The 24,758-nt window shown below is 42.0% G+C and overlaps 2 protein-coding genes across 4 annotated transcripts in view; one reads left to right on the top strand and one right to left on the bottom strand.

Annotated features, from left to right (window-relative positions):
• The window catches only part of LOC138976846 (phosphorylase b kinase gamma catalytic chain, skeletal muscle/heart isoform-like), a 60,900-nt gene extending 44,633 nt beyond the window's left edge, over window positions 1-16,267 (top strand). For 2 of the 3 annotated variants that reach the window (XM_070349735.1, XM_070349736.1), the window contains exons 11-13: window positions 8,623-8,706; window positions 10,917-10,958; window positions 11,597-16,267. In XM_070349735.1, the coding sequence (XP_070205836.1) occupies window positions 8,623-8,706; window positions 10,917-10,958; window positions 11,597-11,842 (372 nt within the window). In that variant the 3' untranslated portion in view covers window positions 11,843-16,267. The remainder of the gene's footprint in view (window positions 1-8,622; window positions 8,707-10,916; window positions 10,959-11,596) is intronic. The other variant, XM_070349737.1, reaches the window with a different exon arrangement.
• Window positions 16,268-18,643: 2,376 nt separating this feature from the next.
• LOC138977511 (SRR1-like protein) lies at window positions 18,644-23,930 on the bottom strand. The gene is made up of 7 exons (XM_070350360.1): window positions 23,755-23,930; window positions 23,373-23,413; window positions 21,196-21,479; window positions 20,700-20,798; window positions 20,086-20,237; window positions 19,309-19,354; window positions 18,644-18,832 (listed from the first exon to the last, which is right to left on the bottom strand). The coding sequence occupies exons 1-7, from the start codon at window positions 23,928-23,930 to the stop codon at window positions 18,644-18,646; spliced, it is 987 nt and encodes a 328-aa protein (XP_070206461.1).
• Between the last annotated feature and the right edge of the window lie 828 nt (window positions 23,931-24,758).

Below are 24,758 nucleotides of genomic sequence, written 5' to 3'. Positions count from 1 at the left end.
ACTTGTCTGCAGCTGAAGCCCATGACGTCACAGTGCTTTTTCCCAGTGAAGCAATTCAAACTGTAGTGATTGAAGGACGCAAAGTAAACCTTCATGTCGACAATAATCGCAATGGAATGCTTGGCAGCAGAGATGCTTCCCTCGATGAGGGTGCAGTGACTTTACAGCAAACTGTTGAACAGATTGAGCATGCTGCAGTCTTCACTGTTGGGGGTGTCTTTTCTTCTTATACCATTGGCATCATGAAAGTTCTGTCAACATTTTACGTATTTGATTCCCACAGCAGGGATAAGAAAGGAATATGTCATCCTGAAGGTCGTGCTTGTGTTACTAAGCATGAAGGATCTGAGAGTTTGATCAGCTTTATGCATGATCTGTGTCAGTCGCTCGGGATGTCCAACGAGGCTGTGTTTGAAGCTGTGAATGTGTATGCCTCTGTTGAGATGACGGAAGACACTGTTCCACTACCCCACCTTGGACAATTTGAAGATGAGGATGACATTCCCCTGATCCGTCTTAAACCAGGCAGACAAGACGAGGATGACAATGATGTTCCACTTAGCCACCTTAGACAAGTTGACGACGAGGATGACATTCCACTACCCCACCTTAGACAATTTGAAGATGAGGATGACATTCCCCTGATCCGTCTTAAACCAGGCAGACAAGATGAGGATGAGAATGACGTTCCAATGAGACACCTTGAACAAGGTGAGGATGAGGATAACATTCCCTTGATTAACCCAAGAAAAGGCAGACAAGACGAGGATGACAATGATGTTCCACTTAGCCACCTTAGACAAGTTGACGACGAGGATGACATTCCACTAAGTCACCTTCGGAATGTTGATCCGTGCATTGAAATGGAGCATGAATCGGATGGAGATGTCCCACTTCCAACAATTAACCAGTGTTTGACAACTGAATGTGCCGAGTCAGAGGCTTCTTCGGATCATCTAAGCGATGGCGATGATTATGTTCCTTCAAAGGAAGAATTGAAATTTCTGGATTGTTCATCATCTGAGATGAGCTGGGATGAAGACTATGGTGATGCTGTTTGGTGTAGCACAGCAGGACACCCTGCATCTTCTGAAAACCAAGAGGAAGTGACAGACCCAGAGCATATAAGAAGTGAGCAAACACGTGACAGTGACGCAAGCAATACTTTAATTGGATCACCCACTGCAGGACATTCCCAAGCAACAAGTCCATTTACCGTTCCCAGTCAGGACAAGCCGAGGCAATCCAGAAAAAGACTCCGACATGAGGATGATTGGAAAGAGAACAAGAGAAAACGGCTCAGGAACAGTGGAGAAAGTTATGTATCAAGAGCAGGAAAACTCAAGAGAAAAAGAGAGCTGAAATCAGGTTGTGGGGACCAATGCAGAAATAAGTGCAAGTCAAAAGTCTCAGAGGATGAAAGGATCCAAATTTTTCACAGTTTCTGGAAATTGGGTTGTCTCACACAACAGAGGCAGTACTTGTGTAAAACAGTCAAGAAACGTGAGAAAAAAAGTACACACACAAAGTCATCTTCAAGGAGAGGTTCCACTTATGAATACCACATGCACCATGGAAAGATAGTTAAAGTTTGCAAGAAGATGTTTCTTGATACTCTGGATATATCAGACACGGTTGTTGCCACATCACTGAAGAATATTAACTCTCTGGGAACCTGTGATGCAGAAAAGCGGGGAAAGCAAAGCCAAAGAGGCAACTCAAAGGACAGTGAGAAGGATGAGATTAGAAAGCACATCAACAGCTTTGCGAGAGTAGAGAGTCACTATGCAAGGAAAGATTCAACACGAGAATACCTGGAAAGTTCCCTCAGTCTGCTGAAGATGTATGAGCTCTACGTTCAAAAGCGGGAAAAGGAAGGATGCAAAGCTCCCGCTAGTGAAACCACCTACAGATATGTTTTTAATCGTGAATTCAACATCAGCTTCCATAAACGAATGAAAGACCGATGTGATATCTGTGCCGCCTATGAGAACGGATATTACGATCACACAGAAGAGGGCGAGTACAAAAAGCATAACCAGATGAAAGAAGATAGCAGAAAATTCAAAGATGAAGTAAAAGCGAGATTAAAGGATGATCCAAGTCTTGCAGCGGCAGTGTTTGATCTTGAAGAAGTTCTGCCGACCCCTTCAAGTGTTGAGTCATGCCTGTATTACAAGAGAAAACTGAATACCTACAACTTGACAGTGTATGATTACAGAAACGGACAAGGATATTGCAATGTCTGGGCAGAAACTGCATCGAGCAGGGGATCGAATGAGATTGCCAGCTGTGTTTATAGATACCTGGAACGCATCAGCAAAGAGGGGGGTGTCAAGAAAGTGGTGTTATTTTCGGACAGCTGTGGAGGGCAAAACAGGAACAAAAACTTCCTTACAATGCTCTGGTATGCCATGACAAAGTTTCATTTTGATGAAATAGAGCACGTGTTCTTTGTATCGGGTCACTCTCAGAACGAAGGGGACAGCATGCATTCTGTCATTGAACGGATGAGCAGACACGTGGCCGTGTACACCCCGAGCCAGTGGGCACAGAATATGAGAACAGCCAAGCGACATGCACCTCTGTACATTGTTGACGAGCTGGTTCAGTCGGACTTTTTCGACTTTAAGAAAGTAGCAGAGCTGTTGAAGAATTTCCAGTTGGACACAAAGAAAGAGAAAGTTAGGTGGTTGGACGTGAAAAGATTTAAGCTATCGTCACAAGAACCAAATGTCGTAGACGTTGGTTATGACTACACAGGCGATTACTGCCAGCTCAATTTGGTGCGAAAACTGAGAGCTGTCCATAGCATCCCAGATCCTGCTGACATTGTCTTGGAAAACGTTTCAAAAGCCCCATTACCGATTACCAAAGAGAAGTACAATGATCTGGTCAATCTCTGTGAAAGGTACATCATCCCAAAGGCACATCACCACTACTTCAGATCGTTGCCCCATGATGCCTAATTGGCTTTACTGTGGTCAGCATTCAAACAGTGAAAAAGGCGTTCATGTTCAAGTGAGCAGTATCACATAGAGTTTCGTGGTGGGTGTGAACTTCTTTTCTTCTTTTACACCCAGCACATTTCAGGTGTTCAGAACGTGAGCATGAACAGTCAGGCCAACAGCTCCTAAAGAATGACAACAATTTAAAGAGACCAATGCACATAAGCAATACTAACGACGTTTTATTTTGACTACAGAATGTCGCAAGTTCAGGCTGAATGACTATGGTTATAAACTGTTCAATAGGCATGAGTTTGGTTATGTTCGAACATTAATACGTACTTGAACTAACTGTTCCACAGACAGGAACCCAGTTTTGTTTTTCTCAGATCAGTGTTCATGAAAGATAGCACAAACGAATCATTACCTATTTTCATTTTGTTGCAAATTTAGAGTTAATGGAGTTAATAGTCATGGTATGACCTTTTTTTTAAACCAACTGTTTTATAGACATGAATAAAGTTGAACTTTTGCTGTTACAAGTAAACGTCCTGAACGTAATTGGACAAATTGCTCGCTCTCTCTCTCTCTCTCTCTCTCTCTCTCTCTCTCTCTCTCTCTCTCTCTCTCTCTCTCTCTCTCTCTCTCTCTCTCTCACACACACACAGACACACACACACACACACACACACACACACACACACACACAAACAGACACACAGCCAAATTTAAACAAATACATTACTAAATCACGGTTTTTTCTCTCAATAAAACGGCAAACATCAAGCATTATACATCTAAAACTTGCCATGACAGCTATCCTACTACTTAAATCTGCAATGTAAATGACCGTAACTTTGAAATCCTTTCAAAGAGATCTCTCTCAATCTGTATACAACTGCCGTAAATCGAGTTACCTCAGTTACATTTGCGCCAATTTCTCATCACTCTCATCGTAACTTGACTTACGGCAGTATTGTTTCCGACTTTCTGTCAAAAAATCAGCATAGTGTTAAAATAACAGTTAAGGACTTAATTTTTCAAAGAGAAATTATAATAGGCAAACGAACCAGATCACAACAATGTTCTGTGTGAAACAACGACGAATTTTGGGTAATGGTGACCAAGATAAATAGTTTTTTTCGTCTCCTGAAAAATGTGGTTTTTAGACATACGGCAGTTGTATTCCCGGACGGCGATTTGTAATCAATCATTTGGATAATAAAAAAATGTCCTAAATTATGCGGGTTTCTTGTTTTACATTTCAACATGTTTTTGGTGTACATGGCTGGTAGACAAGACAGAACACAAAAACACAATATCAGGCCAGACTGACAGACATGACATCACCATGAGTGAAACCTTTCCGCCTCAGGGCGGAATTCCGCCAAATGAAAGTGGTCAAATAAGGAAAATTCCTTATTTTCAATATCGTTAAAGAAAAATAAAACAAGAAGAGCAAACGCTCGATCGAGTCACTTTCGCAGTTCTGAATATTATATGAGGCATCAGATGGACAGGAAGAAATTGCTATTCACAACACAATGAGTCACGTTCACATAAAATTTGAGCCCGGTCACTTTTATAGTTTCCGAGAAAAGCCCAACGTTAAGTTGTGTGTTGCCGAACAGAAAAGGCTAGTTATCTCCCTTGTTTTTCTGATAACGTTCGTAAAAGGCTACAGATGTAAATACTTTGATGTAAAGAATAATCCTACAAAGTTTCAATCACATCCGATGAACTTTGTCAAAGATATAAAATGTCTAATTTTTCCTTTGACGCTGACCTGTGACCTTGAAAAAGGTCAAAGGTCAACGAAACCATCGTTAAAGTGTAGAGGTCATTGGAGGTCACGAGTAAACAAAATATGAGCCCGATCGCTTTGATAGTTTCCGAGAAAAGTCCAACGTTAAGGTGGTGTCTACGGACGGACGGCCGGACAGACTAACACTGACCGATTACATAGAGTCACTTTTTCTCAAGTGACTCAAAAATGGAACAAGTAGTTTCATTTGTTACAGTCAATAAAGTAATCGAGGGTGGTGGATTTATTATTGGAACATAATGCATGTTGGACCACAGAGGGTGCTGCAATCAATTACATGAACCTTCATGATTACAAGACTTTATTTTTTGGATCTCCATAAAAAGCTTGTTTTCTTTTCTAAGCCAGGATAGGCCCCCAAAACCCTTCCTGAAATGCTAAAATTTTGTTTTGTGCATCCCGCAAGGGATTTCGTGGCTCTTGGAACCCGGCTCTTCAAAAAGGTTTGTTGGCAAAATGTTTGAAACCACCCATAAGATGGTGTTCTTCATTCTGTTTGGTGCAAGAAGCCCATGAAGTGTTTGAGATGCCAGGAGAGGCATCAAACGCCTGAAAAGCAAATTTCTTTGTTTTCTTTTCAGGGGGCTTTGCCCTGGACCCCGGCATGACTTTCCTTATTTTTAGTTTGGATCAGTTTCACCCATGCATCACGTTCACACACAAGTTAACACATTTACGTAACACACATTTGCAAAGGAGGGAGAGATAAAGAGGGAGAGATAAAGAGGGAGAGATAAAGAGGGAGAGATAAAGAGGAAGAGTGTTTGTTTGTTTTGTGCATGGGCTGAAACTCCCACGGCTTTTACGTGTATGACCGCTTTTACCCCGCCATTTAGGCAGCCATACGCCGCTTTCGGGGGAAGCATGGGTATTTTCGTGTTGATATAACCTATCGAACTCTGACATGGATTATAGGATCTTTTCTGTGCGCACTTGGTCTTGTGCGAAGGGGGATAAGTCACTAGCAGGTCTGCACATAAGTTGACCTGGGAGATAAAAAAAAAATCTCCAACCTTAGCCCACCAGGCGGCCGCAGTTGGGATTTGAACTCACGACCTTCCGATTAGGAGGCCGATGTCTTATCCTCTAGGCCACTGCGCCCGTCGAGGAAGAAAGTAAAAGATAGGAGAGAGAGAGGTGAGGGGTGTGTGTGCTCACATTCTCAATTTATGCATTTTTAGATATTAATTCAAATGACAGTCATTATCAAACTTAATATTTCTTACCAAACTTAATGATTTATCTTCTAAAAAGGGGTAGGCATAATTTTCAATCACTATAAAATTTGTTGGGGACATTGTGATTACATGCATTGTATTTTTGAACTTGAAATCTTTGGCACATACTTATCATAATAACAGACACGCTCAAGACCTTTAAATCATTCACTCTGGCGGTGTAAATGTAATGATTAGCCAATAACAAAATCAAAGACTTTATCGGTATATACATTCTGTGCATATCCAAAAATAATCAATTTCTTCGAAAACTCGACTTGTGCACAATGCAAAAAATGTTGCTTCAACCGTTGCAAAAGATCATTCCAAAAGTTGTATACTGCTCCAAACAATTTAAGGGCCACTCTCAATCTTTGTGTACATTCTTCCAAGGCTCAGTGTTCAGGGGAATTCGACCCCAAAACAGGCTTCAATTTACTTACAAAAAACTTTTCTTCGGACATTTCTTATTCCATTTTCAATGGTTTGCAGTTCACAGGCAGAATTGACACTGTACACTTCAAGTCAAAAGAAATGCAAAAATCCCGTGATTTAAATTAACAGTTTGTGCTCGCTGTACTGACTAGGCAAGCTAGGGGGCACTTCAAACATGGAGCACGTGCAAGGCGTGACTGTTGTGAGCACTGCTCATCTGCAGTTTTACTTGCTGGGCTATTTACAGGGCTGTTTCACGGCCATGAGTAACCATGCCCCCACGACGAAGACTGATTGCGGTAAACAGAGGATCCATGACGGCGTATCCATGCGAGAAGTGGCCAGAAGACTTGCTGTAAGCCATTCTGTCATCCAGAGACTGAAAGATCGCTTCGAGACCACTGGACGGGCTGAAAAACGACCACGACCAGGACGTCCACGAATGACATCCAGACAAGACGATAGATTCGTCTGTTTGGCTGCCCTGCGTAAGCGAAGACTCACAAATGACCTGAGTGAACAACTGAGGATGGCAGCTCACGTCAGAGTCGGTGACCAGACGATAAGGAACCGTCTGCATGAAGCTAGTCTCCATTCCAGGCGCCCAGCAGTGAGAACTCCTCCGACACACTCTCATCACCGGGCCCGAGTAGAGTGGTGTCGACACCATCTTCGCTGGACCAGGCAGCAGTGAAGCAGGACTCATCTGTGAAGAGAACTCTGGACCACTGCTGCCTGGTCCAGAGTTCTCTTCACGGATGAGTCCTGCTTCACTTTATCCCATCCGTATGGGCGAGTTCGTGTGTGAAGGCGTCAGGGGGAGCGATTCATCGACGGCACTGTTCAAGAACGGAACCGTTACAGTGGAGGCTTTGTGAGGGTGCGGGGCGGGTTCCACCTGCAAGGCAGCCCCCACTCCACCTTGTGCACGGCATTTTGACCGGGGTCCGCTACCGCGACGGTTCCTTCAGCCCATTGCCATTCCCACGCTGCCAGACATGGATGAAGGATACACAATGCAGGATGACAATGCAACTCCGCATCGAGCTTGCATCGTCACCAACTTCCTTGGACAGCAGGGCGTTCAGCGCATGCTGTGGCCAACCAACTCCCCTGATCTGGCACCAATAGAACATCTCTGGGACGTCCTGGGCCGACGCATGAGAGACAACCACCCCCCTCCCGCTAACGTGGCTCAGCTTGGTGAGCTACTCATGCAGGAATGGAAAGTAATCCCTCTGAAGATCCTGGTCGAGTCCATGAGGCGACGATGCATGGAGAGCCTTGCCTCAAACGGAGCTCACACGCGGTACTGAGGATGTTGTGATGCCAGATGATTGAGCTGTGACTTTTGAAAAGCGGTGTACCTCGCGCGCTTTGCCAGAAGATGTCATGTACACAAAGATGACCGTATGAATTCAATTCTTTCGAACATTCGGGGAAATGATTGAAATATAATTTGAAGTAAACAATGATCTCTTTTGAATTATTTGCTTGTTTGCAGTGGACAGTTCTCGAAGTGGCCCTTCAAATATTTTGAGTGGTATACTTTAATACAGTCCCACAAAAAGTTGCAAGGTATCTTCATAAATCTGTCTTTTTTGTCATAATAGACAAAATCTGTAAATAACTCTGTAAGGTTTGTTTGGGTTGTGAAAGAGAGACAACTCTTGCTTTTAGTGAGGCAAGCTTTCCACATGTGCTCCTTGTCCCTGTGTTTCAGACACACCCCTCGCTAGTGACTGGCCTGTAATGTCACGTGGGAAAGTTTGTCTCAATAAAAGCCAGAGTTGTATTCACTCTTTCAACCCATACGAACCGACAATTATTTCCAAGCATTTGTCTATTTTCACATTGTGCACTATTTTACACTCTCAACACTGATTAGCTTTCTGGTTTCTGTTTTGTCCCGAATTTGACATTTGTGCATTTGGCTTCATGTTCTAACACAAACGGCTTTACATGTGGTGGTGTATTACACAAGACAAGTGTATTCATCATCATCATCATCATCATCATCATCATCATCATCATCATCATCATAATGCATTTCATAATGGGAAGTTTTCATGTACTGCCATTTCAATCACCTCACCATGAAGGCAGCTGTACTCCATCTTTGGAGAAGTCTTTTTGTGTTGGGAGAAGTGACTGTGTGACAGTATGTAAATGAGCGGAATGGTGCACCCTGTGCCAGATCCGATGGTCGGTTGCAGGGATATCACAGGTGCACCTCATGATGCTCCGTCCCAGCTTGAAGAGCTTGAAGAGTTATACACCTGTAAGGGTTACTGCTACTGTTATTGTTACTGCTACTGTAAGGGTTACTGCTACTGTTATTGTTACTGCTACTGTTATTGTTATTGTTACTGCTACTGTTATTGTTTCTGTTATTATTACTGCTACATTTACTGTTACTGCTACTGTTATTGCTACTGTTACTGTTATTGTTACTGCTACAGTTACTGCTACTGGTAGTAGGTACTGGTACTGTTACTGCCACTGTTATTGTTATTGCTACATTTACTGTTATTGTTACTGCTACTGGTACTGTTACTGCTACTCTTACAGTTACTGGTACAGTTACTGTTACTGCTACTCTTAGTTACTGCTACTGTTACAGCTACTGTTACTGTTTAGCTCGCTTCTGTTGGTTGTCTCTTGACAAAGAGTTGGTGTTACTCAAAAATTACTTTCAGCATTGGTTTTTCTATTATGTTTGTTACTATTGGGGGATTAGTGTGTGTGTGTGTGTGTGTGTGTGTGTGTGTGTGTGTGTGTGTGTGTGTGTGTGTGTGTGTGTGTGTGTGTGTGTGTGTGTGTGTGTGTGTGAAATAGAGAAAAGGAGGGAGAGAGGGGAGTAGTGAATAGTGACAAAGAATTTAGAGAGAGAGTCTCAGAGAGAGAGAGAGAGAGAGATCTGACATTTTGTTTTTATGAAATGGTTTTTATCAATATCATTGAGACATTCTCTTGTTTGTTCATCGCATTGGCTTTTCACATGCATGCATGTTTTATTGTATTTTTCTGTACAGGTGTATCTATACAGGTGTATCTATACAGGTGTATCATGTATTTGTGGATCAGGCTAACCGCAGTGTCTGGTAGCACACCAGTAAAAAAATCCCCAAATGCTGGGAATAAAACCAGCAGCCAGTCATGCCTATCTGATCAGTTTCTTCCTGACAGAGATGATGTAATGGCTGTGTTGTAGACTTGGTAGACTTGGTGTGACTGCATGGTTGGCGTGATGCAGTCACCACTTTCTGTCACAGCCAGGAGTAGTTACAGTGGAACCCACTTTTTAAGACCCCCCATTTTAAGACTTCCTCCATTTTAAGACCGTTTTCTCAGAGTGTTGGTTCATTATACAACCTCTGTCCATCTACCCTCGGGTTTAAGACTACCTGATCCTTGTTAAGACCTGACTTTCTCAGATTTTTGGAAGTCTTAAAAGGGGGTTCCACTGTACAGGAAGAGAAATAGCAGTATGGAGAAGAGCTGGCACCAACACTGGTCAACCTGCCTGGTGTGGCTGCTTTTCATAGTTGAGAGCCAGAGTGGCCCAGTGGTAAGAGTCCTTGCCTCTCACGCTGCAGGTCGTTGGTTTGATCCCCACCCAGGGCGAATACACATTTTTCTGAGCGCTCTCCAGTCCACCTACCTGGATATGGGTACCTGAAGGCTAAGGCAGCGAGGGAGAGGTGATGGGCACCGCCCTCATAAAGCTGGCCCGAGCGTAGCTGTGATCTCTAACATCTCGCTCCCCTGTGACCAACAATGGTTATGGGACTGCCTTTACCTTTTGTATAGTTGTCATCTCTAACATCTCACTCCCCTGTGACCAACAATGGTTATGGGACTGCCTTTACCTTTACCTTTTGTATAGCTGTGATCTCTAAACATCTCGCTCCCCTGTGACCAACAATGGCCGGGACTGCCTTTACCTTTACCTTTTGTATAGCTGTCATCTCTAACATCTCACTCCTCTGTGACCAACAATGGTTATGGGACTGCCTTTACCTTTACCTTTTGTATAGCTGTCATCTCTAACATCTCACTCCTCTGTGACCAACAATGGTTATGGGACTGCCTTTACCTTTACCTTTTGTATAGCTGTCATCTCTAACATCTCACTCCTCTGTGACCAACAATGGTTATGGGACTGCCTTTACCTTTACCTTTTGTATAGCTGTGATCTCTAACATCTCACTCCCCTGTGACCAACAATGGTTATGGGACTGCCTTTACCTTTACCTTTTGTATAGCTGTGATCTCTAACATCTCACTCCCCTGTGACCAACAATGGTTATGGGACTGCCTTTACCTTTACCTTTTGTATAGCTGTGATCTCTAACATCTCACTCCTCTGTGACCAACAATGGTTATGGGACTGCCTTTACCTTTTGTATAGTTGTGTAATATGTTGCTTTTTTACAAGACGGTACCGGTGTAAAGACATTTCAATCAGTGGTGTTCTGTTTGTTGCAGCTTGTGCCGGAGAAGGTGTTCCAGCCACGTAGAGTATTCAAGGTGAGATTCACACAGCATCAACAGGGATATGGTGAAGTGATAGATAATGAAGGTGTTTTATTCTCGCCACAGTTCACCGACAACATATCTCAGCCCTGACATCACTGGATTTACTTGTCAAATGAATGATTGGCTTTTTAGCTTTTAGCTTTAAAAAAAAAAGCAAGCCAGTTAGTGTGGGGCTGGTAGTACTTGTAGTACAAAAGTCTGCTAGAAATCTAGAAGTACAACAAACCGATGTCGCCGTGGAATTTTGGCGTCACTCCATTTTTGGCAATTTTGATGTTTTGTGGCTAAGACTTGGTAAATCATTCTCCTTGAGAAATATTCTCTTAAATGCGATTGACAATACATGATTTAACATTCTTTTATTTTTTTTATCCATATCAGGAACAAATATAAACCCTTTTTCATAAAAAAATAGTCAGTTTGGTCCTTCTGAAAATCTGTGAAAACAACGTCGGAATGGTGCTGGAAGAAGAAGAGAGTGTGTGTGTGTGTGTGTGTGTGTGTGTGTGTGTGTGTGTGTGTGTGTGTGTGTGGAGGGGGTTGTTTTCAGGACTTATGCTTTGGCACATAAACTAACGTTGCACATCCTTGCTTCCAGAAACTCAAACCTCGATGGTTATTTTTTTCAGGCTGCCGTTCTGGCCGTGTGTTTCTTCTTCCGCCTGAAGTTGGTGCACCTGCACCCCCCGCCGGTCCCCGTGGAGACAGTGATGGACTGCCCCTACAAGGTGAAGCAGTTCCGGCGTCTGATCGACGCGTGTGCCTTCAACATGTACGCCCACTGGGTCAAGCGCGGCGAGAATCAGAACCGGGCCGCCCTCTTCGAACACCACTTACGCGACGACTGGACAACCGTGCAGATTCCTACCTGGTGATGAATGTGGAACTTAGAGCTTGTATTGCACCTGCGTCGTGAAACAATTCGCGTGATATCAGCCTGGGAATGAAACGGACGCTCAGAAACCTGAAATTCAACAAACTATTTGTAGTATCTTTTTTTTTTCTTCTTTTTTTCTTGCTCACATATTTTCGGCTGTTATGTGCAATTGTTTGATTCTCAGTATGCGTATTCTCCACACAAAATAGTCAAAGCACGAACCCCCTTAATTCTCACTAATGCAGATCCAACGAATCGCTGTTGTCGGTCATTTTTTGCTGTGTGTGTCTCAATGTGTTGGTGAAAAAACAATTCTCAGCAGTCAAGACTTTTGCTGAGGAACTGTGCACGAGGTGAAGGTTGAAAGTTAACACTGGCAAATGCATCATGTGCTCTTTTCCATAACCCTATGCCTGGTTGTTGTTGAAGGTGATGTACTGCTATTGGATGAGTATGTCAAATGTTTTTCATGAAAAATGTCAGAGGCTGTGCAAGTCAAAGACAATACAGCGATGATTATTTGCAGACGGATTTATAAAATTTGGTTGAAAATTGGAATGTGGTCAAATTTCACAACTCAGGATGTCTGGCAAAAGAGTTAATTCGTTCAGTGCATCTCCATACCTCAACATGGTATTTTACGAGACATGCTTTTGAAGTTTTGTTATTTAGATTACATTTTATTTTGCCATAGTGAATTTTATCTGTGTGCTGTAGACATAAAATTTTAGCCCAGGGGGTGAGAAAAAGGAGACCAAAGTTGTTAGTGCAGATTGTGTTTACTGTGTGATAACATGTCTTAAGACAGTTAACTGCTAAATCAGTGAAGATATCTCATTAAAAATAGGAACTGCAGTTGAATACCAAGGTTTTTGAGCAGTGTATTTTTATAGCAAAGTGTTGAACAGATTACAAGTCGTTCAAACTTCGTCATTACAAAGGAACAACCTTTTTTTTTTTTTAATGTGCTGCAAAAAACAACTGAGAAGAAAAAATACAAAGCACTGGCCTACTTCTGAGAAACGAAGGGAGTTAATCGCTCTAAATGCGCCCATATGTGCAACAAGAGTAAGTGAAAGTTATGTGGAACTGATCTCCTGGCATCTGACACAACTATACAAGCATTGTTTTAAACAAGCCACTTTCATCCTCATATAATACAACTTTCTTAATATCATACTTCCCAGTACTTCTTAAAATGATTGATGGAGAATGATATTGCATGTAAAAAAAACAACTACTAGTTGCAGCTCGAGCTGATGTTTTTGTTGCAGCCTTGCTCACTTCATCCTAGCAGATAGGATATGGAGGCAGGCTGGACAAAATTTGAGAGAAAAGCGAAGGACTGACAGTCAGGCAGTCAAACACGAAGTGCAGAGCAATGAGAAAAGTTTGCCTGTGTTTTGAGCGGTGAGAACATTGCCAGTTCTCCTTGAATACTCAGGCGGAGAAAAGACTTTTACTGAAGCTGGAGTGTTTTCACTTTTGAACAGACAATCCAATGTGGGGAGTCAGTCACAAGTGCATGTGTCAGTGTGAGTGTGAGTGTGTGTGTGTGTGTGTGTGTGTGTGTGTGTGTGTGTGTGTGTGTGTGTGTTTCTCAAATTAAGAGAAAAGAAGTTTTGTTTGACACAACTATTTGAAATACATGTACTGAGGTGTGAAATCATTTGTTAGACATTTGTTGTGTGGATATGTAATAGTCCCACACACAACAAATAATTGATCATCCCATCAAAGTGTATGTTTTATGTGTATGCACATCTGGCGTCCAAATACCACTCCCTACCCCCATCCATTCAAATCTGTCAGCCAATTTTTAATATGAAAGGAGGGTTTGTTTCACAAACAGTTCTTGTTTTTGAAATATGGCAGAAATCAATATGTAAAGCGCTTAGAGAACGTTAAGCGCTATATAAATCTCCCCATCCAATACAGCACACATGCATGCGTTGGACACAAAACCTTGGATAGGAGCGCGTTGGACACAAAACCTTGGATAGGAGCGCGTTGGACACAAAACCTTGGATAGGAGCGCGTTGGACACAAAGTTGTAGCTGGAATGTTTTGCCCAACATATATACACAGTAAAATTGTTTTTATCTTTAACACTTTCGAGAGGAAGAATGCAAAGTTCAAGTTTATTGATCCTTATGTAGAACATTTTCAACTGGTAAAAATGACACAAAAATCAGCACAGAGCAATACAGAACCTTTGTTTGTTGAACAGAGAATTTATAAACATGTTTTAAATGAATTGTGAAAAGTGCTCCTCCAATCTGTTGTGCATGAAAGAGAGAAATGTGAGGTCAATTTAACGAAGAAGAGTTAAAAGAAGAGAGTTGACTTTTAAATTTAGTATCTCTTAGAAAAGGAGGGGTGTTAAAGAGACCTAGACAATTGAAAATGTGAAAATATATTTGCACAAGAACATCAGATTGTCACAGGGAATATTTTTTTCAAATCAGAAAAGTTGGGGGGGGGTGGAATTTGGATGTGAGCTGCACTATTCCCCTGTGAAACTCCCCAAGTGTGCTGTTTTTCAAACAATAAACAGCGTGCACCTTTTTCACAATTACGGCAGGTTTCTCCAATCTGGTTGTAAATTGGAATTTGTTCAAATTTCACGATGTCTGGCAAAGGGTTAACTAATAAACAGAGTGCACTATTTTCACAATGAAGAAAATGGGTTGATGTGTTTTTTGTTGTTATTTATGTATTTTGTAAAATTGTTTCTTGAAAGCACTGATATCAACTTTCAAGTCGAGAGTCAAGTAATGTGTCTGAGTTTGTTTTTCTCTGTGTATTTTATGATATTGTTTGATGAAAGTACTGATGTCAAGGATCATGAGTCAAGTACTGATGTCAAGGATCAAGAGTCAAGTACTGTGTGTGAATCTCAATGTGTAAACATGTACTAAAGCAAAACCACACAATGTCCAATTATTTTATTTTCAACAGTTTATCATGTTCCTATCATATTTTCTTCACTGAGTGAATGGTTTTGGATATAGAGAATACTACATGGCTTGCTGTGTCGTACCAGATTTACACGAGTTTTGTTTTTTTAAATGTTGAACTGCGAGCGAAAACGAGCTGTTCACTATTTGAAAAAGCAACGAGTGTAAATCTGGTACGACACAGCAAGCCATGTAGTATTCTGTTTATCCTACATACTGTACTTATGTGTATTTTACTGAAAATGTCCTGCATTCGAGGCAGCGAAATTGAAGACGCTTGTTTTGGAACCTCGATCTCTTCTAAAGCCTCGTGCAATCTATTACGTCAAAGCAAAGAAACGTCACTCTGAAAGTGTGGCGTGACGTGTTAGTTCTAAAGATTCATCGAGGGTCATTAGCGAGCGCAATTTGTGTTTCTATAATGACGTTTGTCTCGGTGACTTTGGCATCATACGCAGTGAAAAAACAGGTTCCTGCCAGACTTGCTTGACATGACCTCATTTACATGATATACACACGTGTGATTTGAACGATTATTATCTCACGGGTGTCTCTCTCACGTATGTAGGATAAGTGTTTTCTTCTTCTTGTCGATCGCCTTAACACTTGGAGTCCAGCTCTAGATATGAAGCTGGCGGTCATTTGTAGAGCCGAGCAATCCTTGGGAGTGTTTTCCATTTTAGCAAACTCGTTCACGATAAATTTTCACACAAATATTTTTCTTTTTGCACAAGCGACCGTCATTTATGATGTTCTGTACCCTTACTCCTTTCCCTGCTAATGCTGGCACCAACTTCTTTTTATTCTGCTGTACGGGTTCTAAGACTTCATATTATTCTTTTCTGCTGGCAAGAAACCCCACTATTGAAATGTGCATCGGGGCGGGGATGTAGCTCAGTCGGTAGCGCGCTGGATTTGTATCCAGTTGGCCGCTGTCAGCGTGAGTTCGTCCCCACGTTCGGCGAGAGATTTATTTCTTAGAGTCAACTTTGTGTGCAGACTCTCCTCGGTGTCCGAACACCCCCGTGTGTACACGCAAGCACAAGACCAAGTGCGCACGAAAAAGATCCTGTAATCCATGTCAGAGTTCGGTGGGTTATAGAAACACGAAAATACCCAGCAGCATGCTTCCTCCGAAAACGGCGTATGGCTGCCTAAATGGCGGGGTAAAAAACGGTCATACACGTAAAAATTCCACTCGTGCAAAAAACACGAGTGTACGTGGGAGTTTCAGCCCACGAACGCAGAAGAAATGTGCATCTTCTACTGCTATGCAGTTTTTGTCATTATTTTATCTTGACAGAATTCCACTGCTGTGCAGTTTGTTTCATTTCTAATTTCCCCTTTTGGCTGTTGTGGTTTTTTTTCTACCCATAATTTTCATATTCTTCAAGAATGTTTGTAAAGCAATATTCTTGGAAACACGACTTTTGTGATACATCTTTTTAGACTGTGTATCTGTGTGAAATGAAGCTGGATGAAAGTGATTGTGGAATGGTCAAGATGTTGAGAGCAAGGCAAGGCGCTGTCTGTGAAGGCCAATGGTTGTGTTTGAGCATGACCTCCGTCTAAAGGTCAACTAGTTTTCAAACAGTCAGGTGTGTTGTTCCCAATCTCTCTTAAATTTTGTCTTTTGTTATTGTGTGGGGTGGGGGAGGGGAGGGGAGGGGAGGGGAGGAGAGGGTTGTGTTTGTGCTCTTGATATGTTTTTGCCCCTCATCCAGTCTTTGATTCATGCAAACTGATGGAACCTTTGTCTGTACATTGTATTATTTGATTTTTTTGTGACAATGTTTTTTTAATTTTTTTTTTAATTATTTTTTTATTAGGGGAGGGCGGTACATTGGGGCAGAGGGCTTGTTTTGCATTCTTTTAACTCTGTTCACATCCGTCTTGTCTTTGCTGACTCAAGAAAGTGAAATAATAGGTAGTGCAGGATTGTAAATAAAGTCTGAAAAGCTGAAATCACTGTTTCTGTAATATAGTATTTTGTTGTGCAGCCGATTTCTCACCCCGGTGGCTGGGTATGCCGATTTCATCTCGTGTTGTATGTGTAGATGCGTAGATGTATGCATGCTGGCGTTGTGCTTGTAGAATATTAAAAAGATCTTGTAGAAGTGTGCTTTCTTGGAAACAAACACACACCAGTAGAACCTTGCACTGTAAGTACAATAATTGTGAATTTGACATTTTTAAAATGTCAGTTGTAAGTCGCTGACTTGGCGACAATCTTTCAGCACAAGTCTGTTCAGGCTTTCACCTTGCATGCCAGCGTCCTTCCACCCAGACACATGTCTTTTGAACTTGTGCAAAGCAGGTGTGTTTGTGCATGTGCGTGTGTGTGTGTGTGTGTGTGTGTGTGTGTGTGTGTGTGTGCGAGAGAGAGAGAGAGAAACCTTCATACAATTAATTTTCCCCATTTCATTTATTTATTTTTAATCATTACAAGGAAACCTCACAATCAACAAATATTTGTTTTAAGGCAAAGATAATGTATATCAGTAAATATGCATGTTATGTTGTGCACAGTATATTTGTATCAGCAGAAGAAGAGAAAATTCCCCTCAGTAATGTGTGTTTGGTGTGTTAATTCTCCCTTGTTCAGTTTGATGAAATCCTTGTATTATGTGCATGCTTGTTTGCGTGAACAGATGTGAATATTGTTACTCATGTTGTGTGGTGTGACCATGTTAAAATGCCATCAATATATGTTTCTGTTTCTATACAAGCTTGCTGCTTTCTCTGTATGTGTGCGGCTGTCTGACAATATGTGTATGCATGTGTGTATGTGCAAGTGTTCATGAGTGTATGTGTTTTTATGTACAAGTGTGCACCGAAGGCTCACAAAACACACCACTAAAAGAACGCTACACACTAAAGAACACTATACACTTCCCAGTTTTACACCACTAAAAGAACGCTACACACCAAAGAACACTATACACTAAAAGATCACTATACACTTCCCAGTTTTACACCACTAAAAGAACGCTATACACTAAAGAACACTATACACGAAAGAACACTAAAAGAACGCTACACAATTCCCAGTTTCCCCCTGAGGTTTAATGGCTTTGTCTCTGAAAAACACTGTATTAATAACTATGCTTCCATAACACACACACAGAGTAACTAGATATACTTTCCAACACATTGCATGCCCAAAGGCATTGACAAGTCATAAGTCGGACATTTTTGCCACAGCAGTAGAAAAGCTTAAAGTTGTCGAGCAGACACACCAACACCACTTGCAACCCATCAATCAATTGCTGGAGTGGACAACAATTTCCAAGTCAGAGATTATCATACACAGGTTGTGCAGCCTGTACAGGAAGGTAGTTGAGGCAGTCTCCTCTCTCTCTCCTCTCTCTCGCCCTCCTCTCTCTCGCCCTCCTCTCTCCTCTCTCTCGCCCTCCCCTCTTTGGTCCGTTACCCTTGAAAAATAAAAAAAGCCTCGACTTATCTCCCCCTTTATTTCTCTCCCCAAATGACTCTCTCCCCTACTGTCTTACTCTCTCTCTCTACCCCCCCCTTTCTCTCCCACTTCTATCCGTCTCTCTCTCTTTCTCTCTGTCTTTCTCCCCATTTATCCCCCCTCTCTCTCTTCCCCTCTCTCCCCGCCTCTCTGTCCCCTCTCTCTGTCTCTCCATTTGTCCCCCCTCTCTCTCTCTCTCCCCGCATCTCTGTCCCCTCTCTCCGTCTCTCTCCATTTGTCCCCCCTCTCTCTCTCTCTCCCCGCCTCTCTGTCCCCTCTCTCTGTCTCTCCATTTGTCCCCCCACTTCTCTCTCTCTCCCCTCCCTCTCTCTCTCTCTCTCCCCCCCCCCCCCCCCCCCCCCAATCAACTACTGGAGTTGACAATGATTTCCAAGTCGGTGGCATCATAAACAGGCTGTGGGGCGTGAGACCAGGTGTGAGCAGGAAGCTGCAGCAGCCGTGACGCAGGGAACCAGTGAACGCTCAGGTCGTTGAAGATGTCGGTGTGAGTGAACGTGTTGTTCACCGCCTCCTCTGTGCAGTGCGGTGAGATCTGGTGGCTGTGTCAAGGAAAAGATATAACTGGTGCTTGGGACCGGGAGGACTGGTGAAATGATTAGGTCGGGCTATGATGTTCAAGAATGAAAAAAGTCATGTTGCAAGTAGAAAGTGTGTTGAAGTGGTACGGACACTCAAGAACCGTACATTACAGCACTGTACACTACACAACCTTGCACTACGGAACTGTACACTATGGAACTGTATAGTACACAACTGTACACTACACAACTGTACACTACACATCCGAACAATACACATCTGTACACTTCAAAACCGTACACTACACAACCATACACTCCAGAACCGTACACTATGGAACCATACACTACACATCCTTTTAACGAACCGTACACTACACAAACGTACACTACACAACATTAACATTACACACAAACACTAGCTGATTATTCAACCCCACACATAGGACAACAAGGTTTCTCAACAGAATGCCAAAGCGAACAAGGATACCAAAGAAACATAGTTGATGTGTTTTTTCCACAGCCTCTCAGGGATGCTGAAACAAAACAAATGGAGGGTCTTCATTTACAACTGTATATAGACCACACACGTGTACATCTCTTCACAAAGTCAGCCTACGCTTCATTGTGTGGCTTGCCAAGAAACACATACTTTTCAAACTATAACATCTTCCAACAACAATAAAATGCATTTACTTAAAATATTCCATAATCTGACTTTTTCTACAAACACTCAGTCACTGTTAAGAAACAATATCTGTTTCCTAAAGAACACAGCTCTTACAAATCTGCATTGGTTCTTACGGTATTTCAGTAGCAGAAGCTGTACATTATGAGACAGCTCCACAGCAACAACAAAAACACAAAATAGTGCAAATCCTGTTATATCAATTATTTCATTTCATACTTTATCATCCCATTGCCAAGAAATTCAGGCTACTTCCTCCCAGTGAAAAGCTAGCAGCAACAAGAGTAGCGCTACCCAGATGTGTGCATGTTTAGTTGTTATCGGCCGCCTGCAGTTCTAGCAGAATGACCAAAGTATTTTACATGCCACGGCGATACCGTCCCTGGGTCTGCACATAAAGTTGACCCGTACCTACCCTGGCCTGGATTTTAACCTGTGATCCGCTGTTCACAAATCCATTAATCCACCAAATGAGCTACCGAACCATCCACCACATACCCAGCAGCCCAGCCAGACCACACCAACAATATATTCATTTGAACCCCCCACACCTAAGTTTCAATGTGCAGCGTTACCCACCTGTCCACCATGTTGGAGAAGCTGTTGCCCATGACAACCATTTGCTGCAGTTGCCGTGGCGACCAGTTTGCCCACAGCAGGTTGTTGAACAAGGCTTTGCCGCAGTGAGGCATCAGGACGATGGTCACTCCTTGCATGCGTCGCTTGCCCTCCTGGACAACACAGCAATGTTTCAATTCATTTATACATATTTATTTACAGTCATACCCCCTTTTAAAACCTAAAAAAACATCTGAGAAAATTGGGTCTTAAAAAAAATCAAGGTACGTGTTGTCTTAAAATGGCGGTAAAATTACACTTGCACCTGTGTGTCTTCATCAGCCGATTTTCAAACAGCCTCAGCAAAGGTCAACCATCCCTCTCCCTCTTTAGGAAATATCTTTACACTGAAGGCCTTATCATGCAAGCTATCAGGCAGGCAGATGCATTTATGGACCTCTCTACAATAGTACACACTAAAACTGTTTCTTTCGCATCTGAGTAAAGATTGAACTTTTGACCTAAAAAGATCTGAATCAGGAGATGCCCTTAAACTGTTCATGTGACTCAATGGTTAACCCTCAGTTTCTGTGGCTAATAATATGAGATGAACCTGTGTTTGGTTACAAACTCACCTCATTTTGCTGTAGGACTGAACAGCCAAGGTCTTGAAGCATCCCTGTTTCAAGCTCTGAAAACTTTGGGTCATACATCTCACACTTTGATGTCGCAACCTGTTCAAACAGAAACAAATTCATATTACGAAAGTCTGATGAAGAAAAACAACGCAAAATCACTGTACTGTCTTGGAGTGTTCAATGTTTTATATATGTCCCAGTAATACATGTCAGTGCAAAGATTGAGAAAGAACTTAATTTTACAAAGATAAAGATTCAAGGCTGCATGGGCCTTTTCTTACAATCTGTCCTTGGGACAATAAACATACAAACAAAACACTACCAAGAAAGAGAGAGAGAGAGAAAGAAAGAGGGGGGAGGACAAACGCACACACGCACACATACACACCCCCACACTTAAGCACATACACACACATACATATATGCACGCACGCATACCCCCCCACACACACACACACAGGTGAGAACTGAAAAAGACATATACATTGATTACCTGCCAGTGTTGCCTGAGAGCTAAGACCAGAGCCAGCTGATAGCGAGCAATGACACAGGACGCAAAGTTCCCCAGGCCGTACACCAGCATGCGTGCATCCTTCGGCAAACTGCTCTTTCCATGGCTTGTTTCTGGCGTGTGTTCATTTGTACTTTTTCTGTCTATGTTAGGCTTAGTCTCAGCTTTGTGTGTGGATGAGTTTACTGCTGCTACGGATGTAATCTCTGTTGTTGTGTCATTGTGTGTACTGTCTTTAGCACTGTCAACAGCTCTCTCCAGAGTTTCTGAAACAAGTACAGAAATCATGGTAATTGTACATGTGTAATTGATGTGTGCATTGTGTTTGTTCAAGTAAGTGTGGGTTTGTTCAAGAATGACAATAATGTTTGGCATAGAGAGAGGAAAAGGGGAAGAGAGAGAGAGAGAGAGAGAGAGAGAGAGAGAGAGAGAGAGAGAGAGAGAGAGAGAGAAAGAGAGAAAGGGACAGAGAGAGGGGGGGGGGGGAGAGAATGACACAGAAAGTAATTTCCTTCTGTAATATATCAGTCTGAGATGCATGTATTGTTGTCTTTCAAGGGATTTCCTTTGAATTGTAACATCACCATTATACTGTATATTGTAATATTGTTTACATGATTAAAAATTCCAAAAAGACATATATATTACCAGCTATTGTGTTTTCAGCTTAGCAATAGGGCCCGATATTTAGACGAGACAAGTATAATGCCGACGAGTCGAAGACGAGTCGCATTATACTTGTTTGAGTCTAAATATCGGACCCTATTGCTACGATGAAAACACAATAGCATTTATATAGCTATTCTGACATTAAATTCTGTGTTAAAATCATGTTTTTGTCAGCAACAAGTACCAGAATGGTCCATGTCGCTGATTGCAGACGACGGTTCCCTTTCCGCATGAAGCCACGGAAATAACCGAACATTGAAAAACCCACGGACATGTATTGCAGAGAAAACTCGAGATAACCGGATGTTTAGCATTACGTCAATATGCTAGGAATCATATGACGTCATGACGTATCATGCTTGCCTACGTATATTGTATGTTCGAAAGTCTGACTTCTGTTGGGAATTCGCGTGGTGAAGACTGCGGTAAATCTGTAGATGATAAGAGAACAAGGATTGTCTCAGAAGAAACGACTAAATGTTTCAGACCGGTAACTTTATTTCAACATTGCACTATACAATGGACGTTCTATGTGACAGGAGAATTTGCTGATTTTGTGTTAAACCTTGGAGAGATCGTCTGCTAGAATCAGAGATAGGTCGCTTCAGATTGCAGCTTCTGGAAATTTGCAAGGTTTGTTGCCTGTTAAAGAACTGGATTTTACACGTAATGTATGTCATGTACAGTAAGCAACAACAAAAACACACACAAAGCAAATGGCATCGTCTGTCGACTAGTGGACTGGGTGGCCGAGTGGTAACGCACTTGTGCTCGGAAGCGAGAGGTTGCGAGTTCGACCCTGGGTCAGGGCGTTAGCAATTTTCTCTCCCCTTTCCTAACCTAGGTGGTGGGTTCAAGTGCTAGTCTTTTGGATGAGACGAAAAACCGAGGTCCCTTCGTGTACACTACATTGGGGTGTGCACGTTAAAGATCCCACGATTGACAAAAGGGTCTTTCCTGGCAAAATTGTATAGGCATTGATAAAAATGTCCACCAAAATACCAGTGTGACTTGGAATAATAGGCCGTGAAAAGTAGGATATGCGCCGAAATGGCTGCGATCTGCTGGTCGATGTGAATGCGTGATGTATTGTGTAAAAAATTCCATCTCACACGGCATAAATAAATCCCTGCGCCTTGAATATGTGCGCAATATAAAATGCATAAAATAAAAAATTAAAAAATAAAAATCCCTGCGCTTAGAACTGTACCCACGGAATACGCGCGATATAAGCCTCATATTGATTGATTGATTGATTGATAGTCACAGAAACAAACCTGGCGAGGTATGCGTGTACTTTATACACGTGGAAGAAACCGGAACCATGCGTCTTTGTTATCGACAATATGCTTTTGGATATTGAGTAAAATGGCCGACTTCCGCCGCATTATGCTTTGATGATCGGAAGAGACCATCCAATCACAGCCCCCGAATTCCCCCACGTGTTCATCAGAATGGCTATATATAATTATAAAATACATTTTACTTACTCAAAAGGTTACTGTAGAACTCAGTGACCAATAGCTCATCTCTGTAAGACAAGAAGAAGGCATGATCAAGCAAAAGTACAATGGTCAAAATTTTCTTAAAGGAACTGGCCTGCATGCGTGCAACAGCTTTTATTTTCTAATACAACACACACACGCGCACACATTCACACACACACACACACATGCACATGTATACAACCAGCGCATTTTCAACTTGCTTTCTTCGTTCTTAAGCAACAACAATCGACCCATACAATCTCCACCACAACCTGGGGCAACACCACCAACAATAGTAGAAAGAAACGACCAGATTTACACTAACAACCTAAAAGCAACATTGATAGAGAAAGGCACCGTCTTGAAAGTGTGCATTGCAACTGACCGACACTTGTTTACTCTTCGTTTGAGACTTTCGAGATCAACATGAGAATCATCAATGACGTTTAACGATGTTTCCTGAGAACTGCCCAGCTGCTTCTGTTGCCGTTTCCCTTTCTTACGCCGCACAACTTGAAAATCGTCTGTGCCACTGGTTTCCAGAGCACAAGCAGACGCCATTTTGGGAGATGTCATTGGATATCTCAGCATACAGAAAACTTTGTTGAAGTAATAAACAAACTGTACCGTTCAGAGTAAAAACAAGATAACAGAAATCATCTAATATAATCACATACAAGGTTAATACAGTAAAATGTAAAATCATTCGCTTCAGGTTAAATACCAGGATACCGAGGTAAAATTACAATACTGAATCCTCCCCTATACCGTTAATAAGAGTTACCGCCCATGTACTACGCAGTCGCTTATCTCTTCAGTGCGCGTGTACATGTCTGTGGTATTTTCTCGTGAGATAGAAAAAAAAATATTAAAATTCAACTTCCCTGCCTTACACAAAGATTAACTAAAATGAACCCCCCCCCCCCCCCCCACATACATACATGTATACACACCCCTAACATACAATGTTTTGTTTAAAAGGGCAATAAAACGCATATACACAAAACTGAAATGACTAAATTAAAAAAATATTGTATGTCAATCTTTTGTATGATATTTTAGTACATGTAAGTGTTACGATTATGTGTGCACGCCATACCTCCACTCAAGTGCGAAGTTGTAATCTTCAGTTAGTTGTCTAGGTGTTGTATAATTTAATTGTTTTTACGGACCTGTTTTTCTCTTATTGTGACTGTTTGCATAAAAGTATATCTCCTTCTTTTGTACATCGCTGAGAACTCTTGTGAGAAGGGACGATAAATAAATATTTGTTATCATGTGTTACTCTATATTCGTATGCTTTTTGTTTTGTAGTTTGTTGTTGTTATTTGTTCTGTTTATTTTCTTGCTTGCTAGCTTTTTTAGTGCTAAAACTACTGTTATATTTTG

The sequence above is a fragment of the Littorina saxatilis genome, linkage group LG9 (genome assembly GCF_037325665.1).
Source record: "Littorina saxatilis isolate snail1 linkage group LG9, US_GU_Lsax_2.0, whole genome shotgun sequence".
Classification (NCBI taxonomy): Eukaryota; Metazoa; Mollusca; class Gastropoda; order Littorinimorpha; family Littorinidae; genus Littorina; species Littorina saxatilis.
Note: the sequence above shows the minus strand (reverse complement) of the source record. Positions and strands in the feature narration are given on the sequence as shown.

What these genes read in the sequence shown, in the direction of transcription:
- LOC138977511 (XM_070350360.1), bottom strand. Translation starts at nt 23,930, where the DNA reads ATGGCGTCTGCTTGTGCTCTGGAAACCAGTGGCACAGACGATTTTCAA. An exon ending in CGAAGAGTAAACAAGTGTCG is followed by an intron (nt 23,414 to 23,754) that starts GTCAGTTGCAAT and finishes CTTGTCTTACAG; the next exon opens with AGATGAGCTATTGGTCACTG. An exon ending in TTCTCCAACATGGTGGACAG is followed by an intron (nt 19,355 to 20,085) that starts GTGGGTAACGCT and finishes GTTTTGTTTCAG; the next exon opens with CATCCCTGAGAGGCTGTGGA.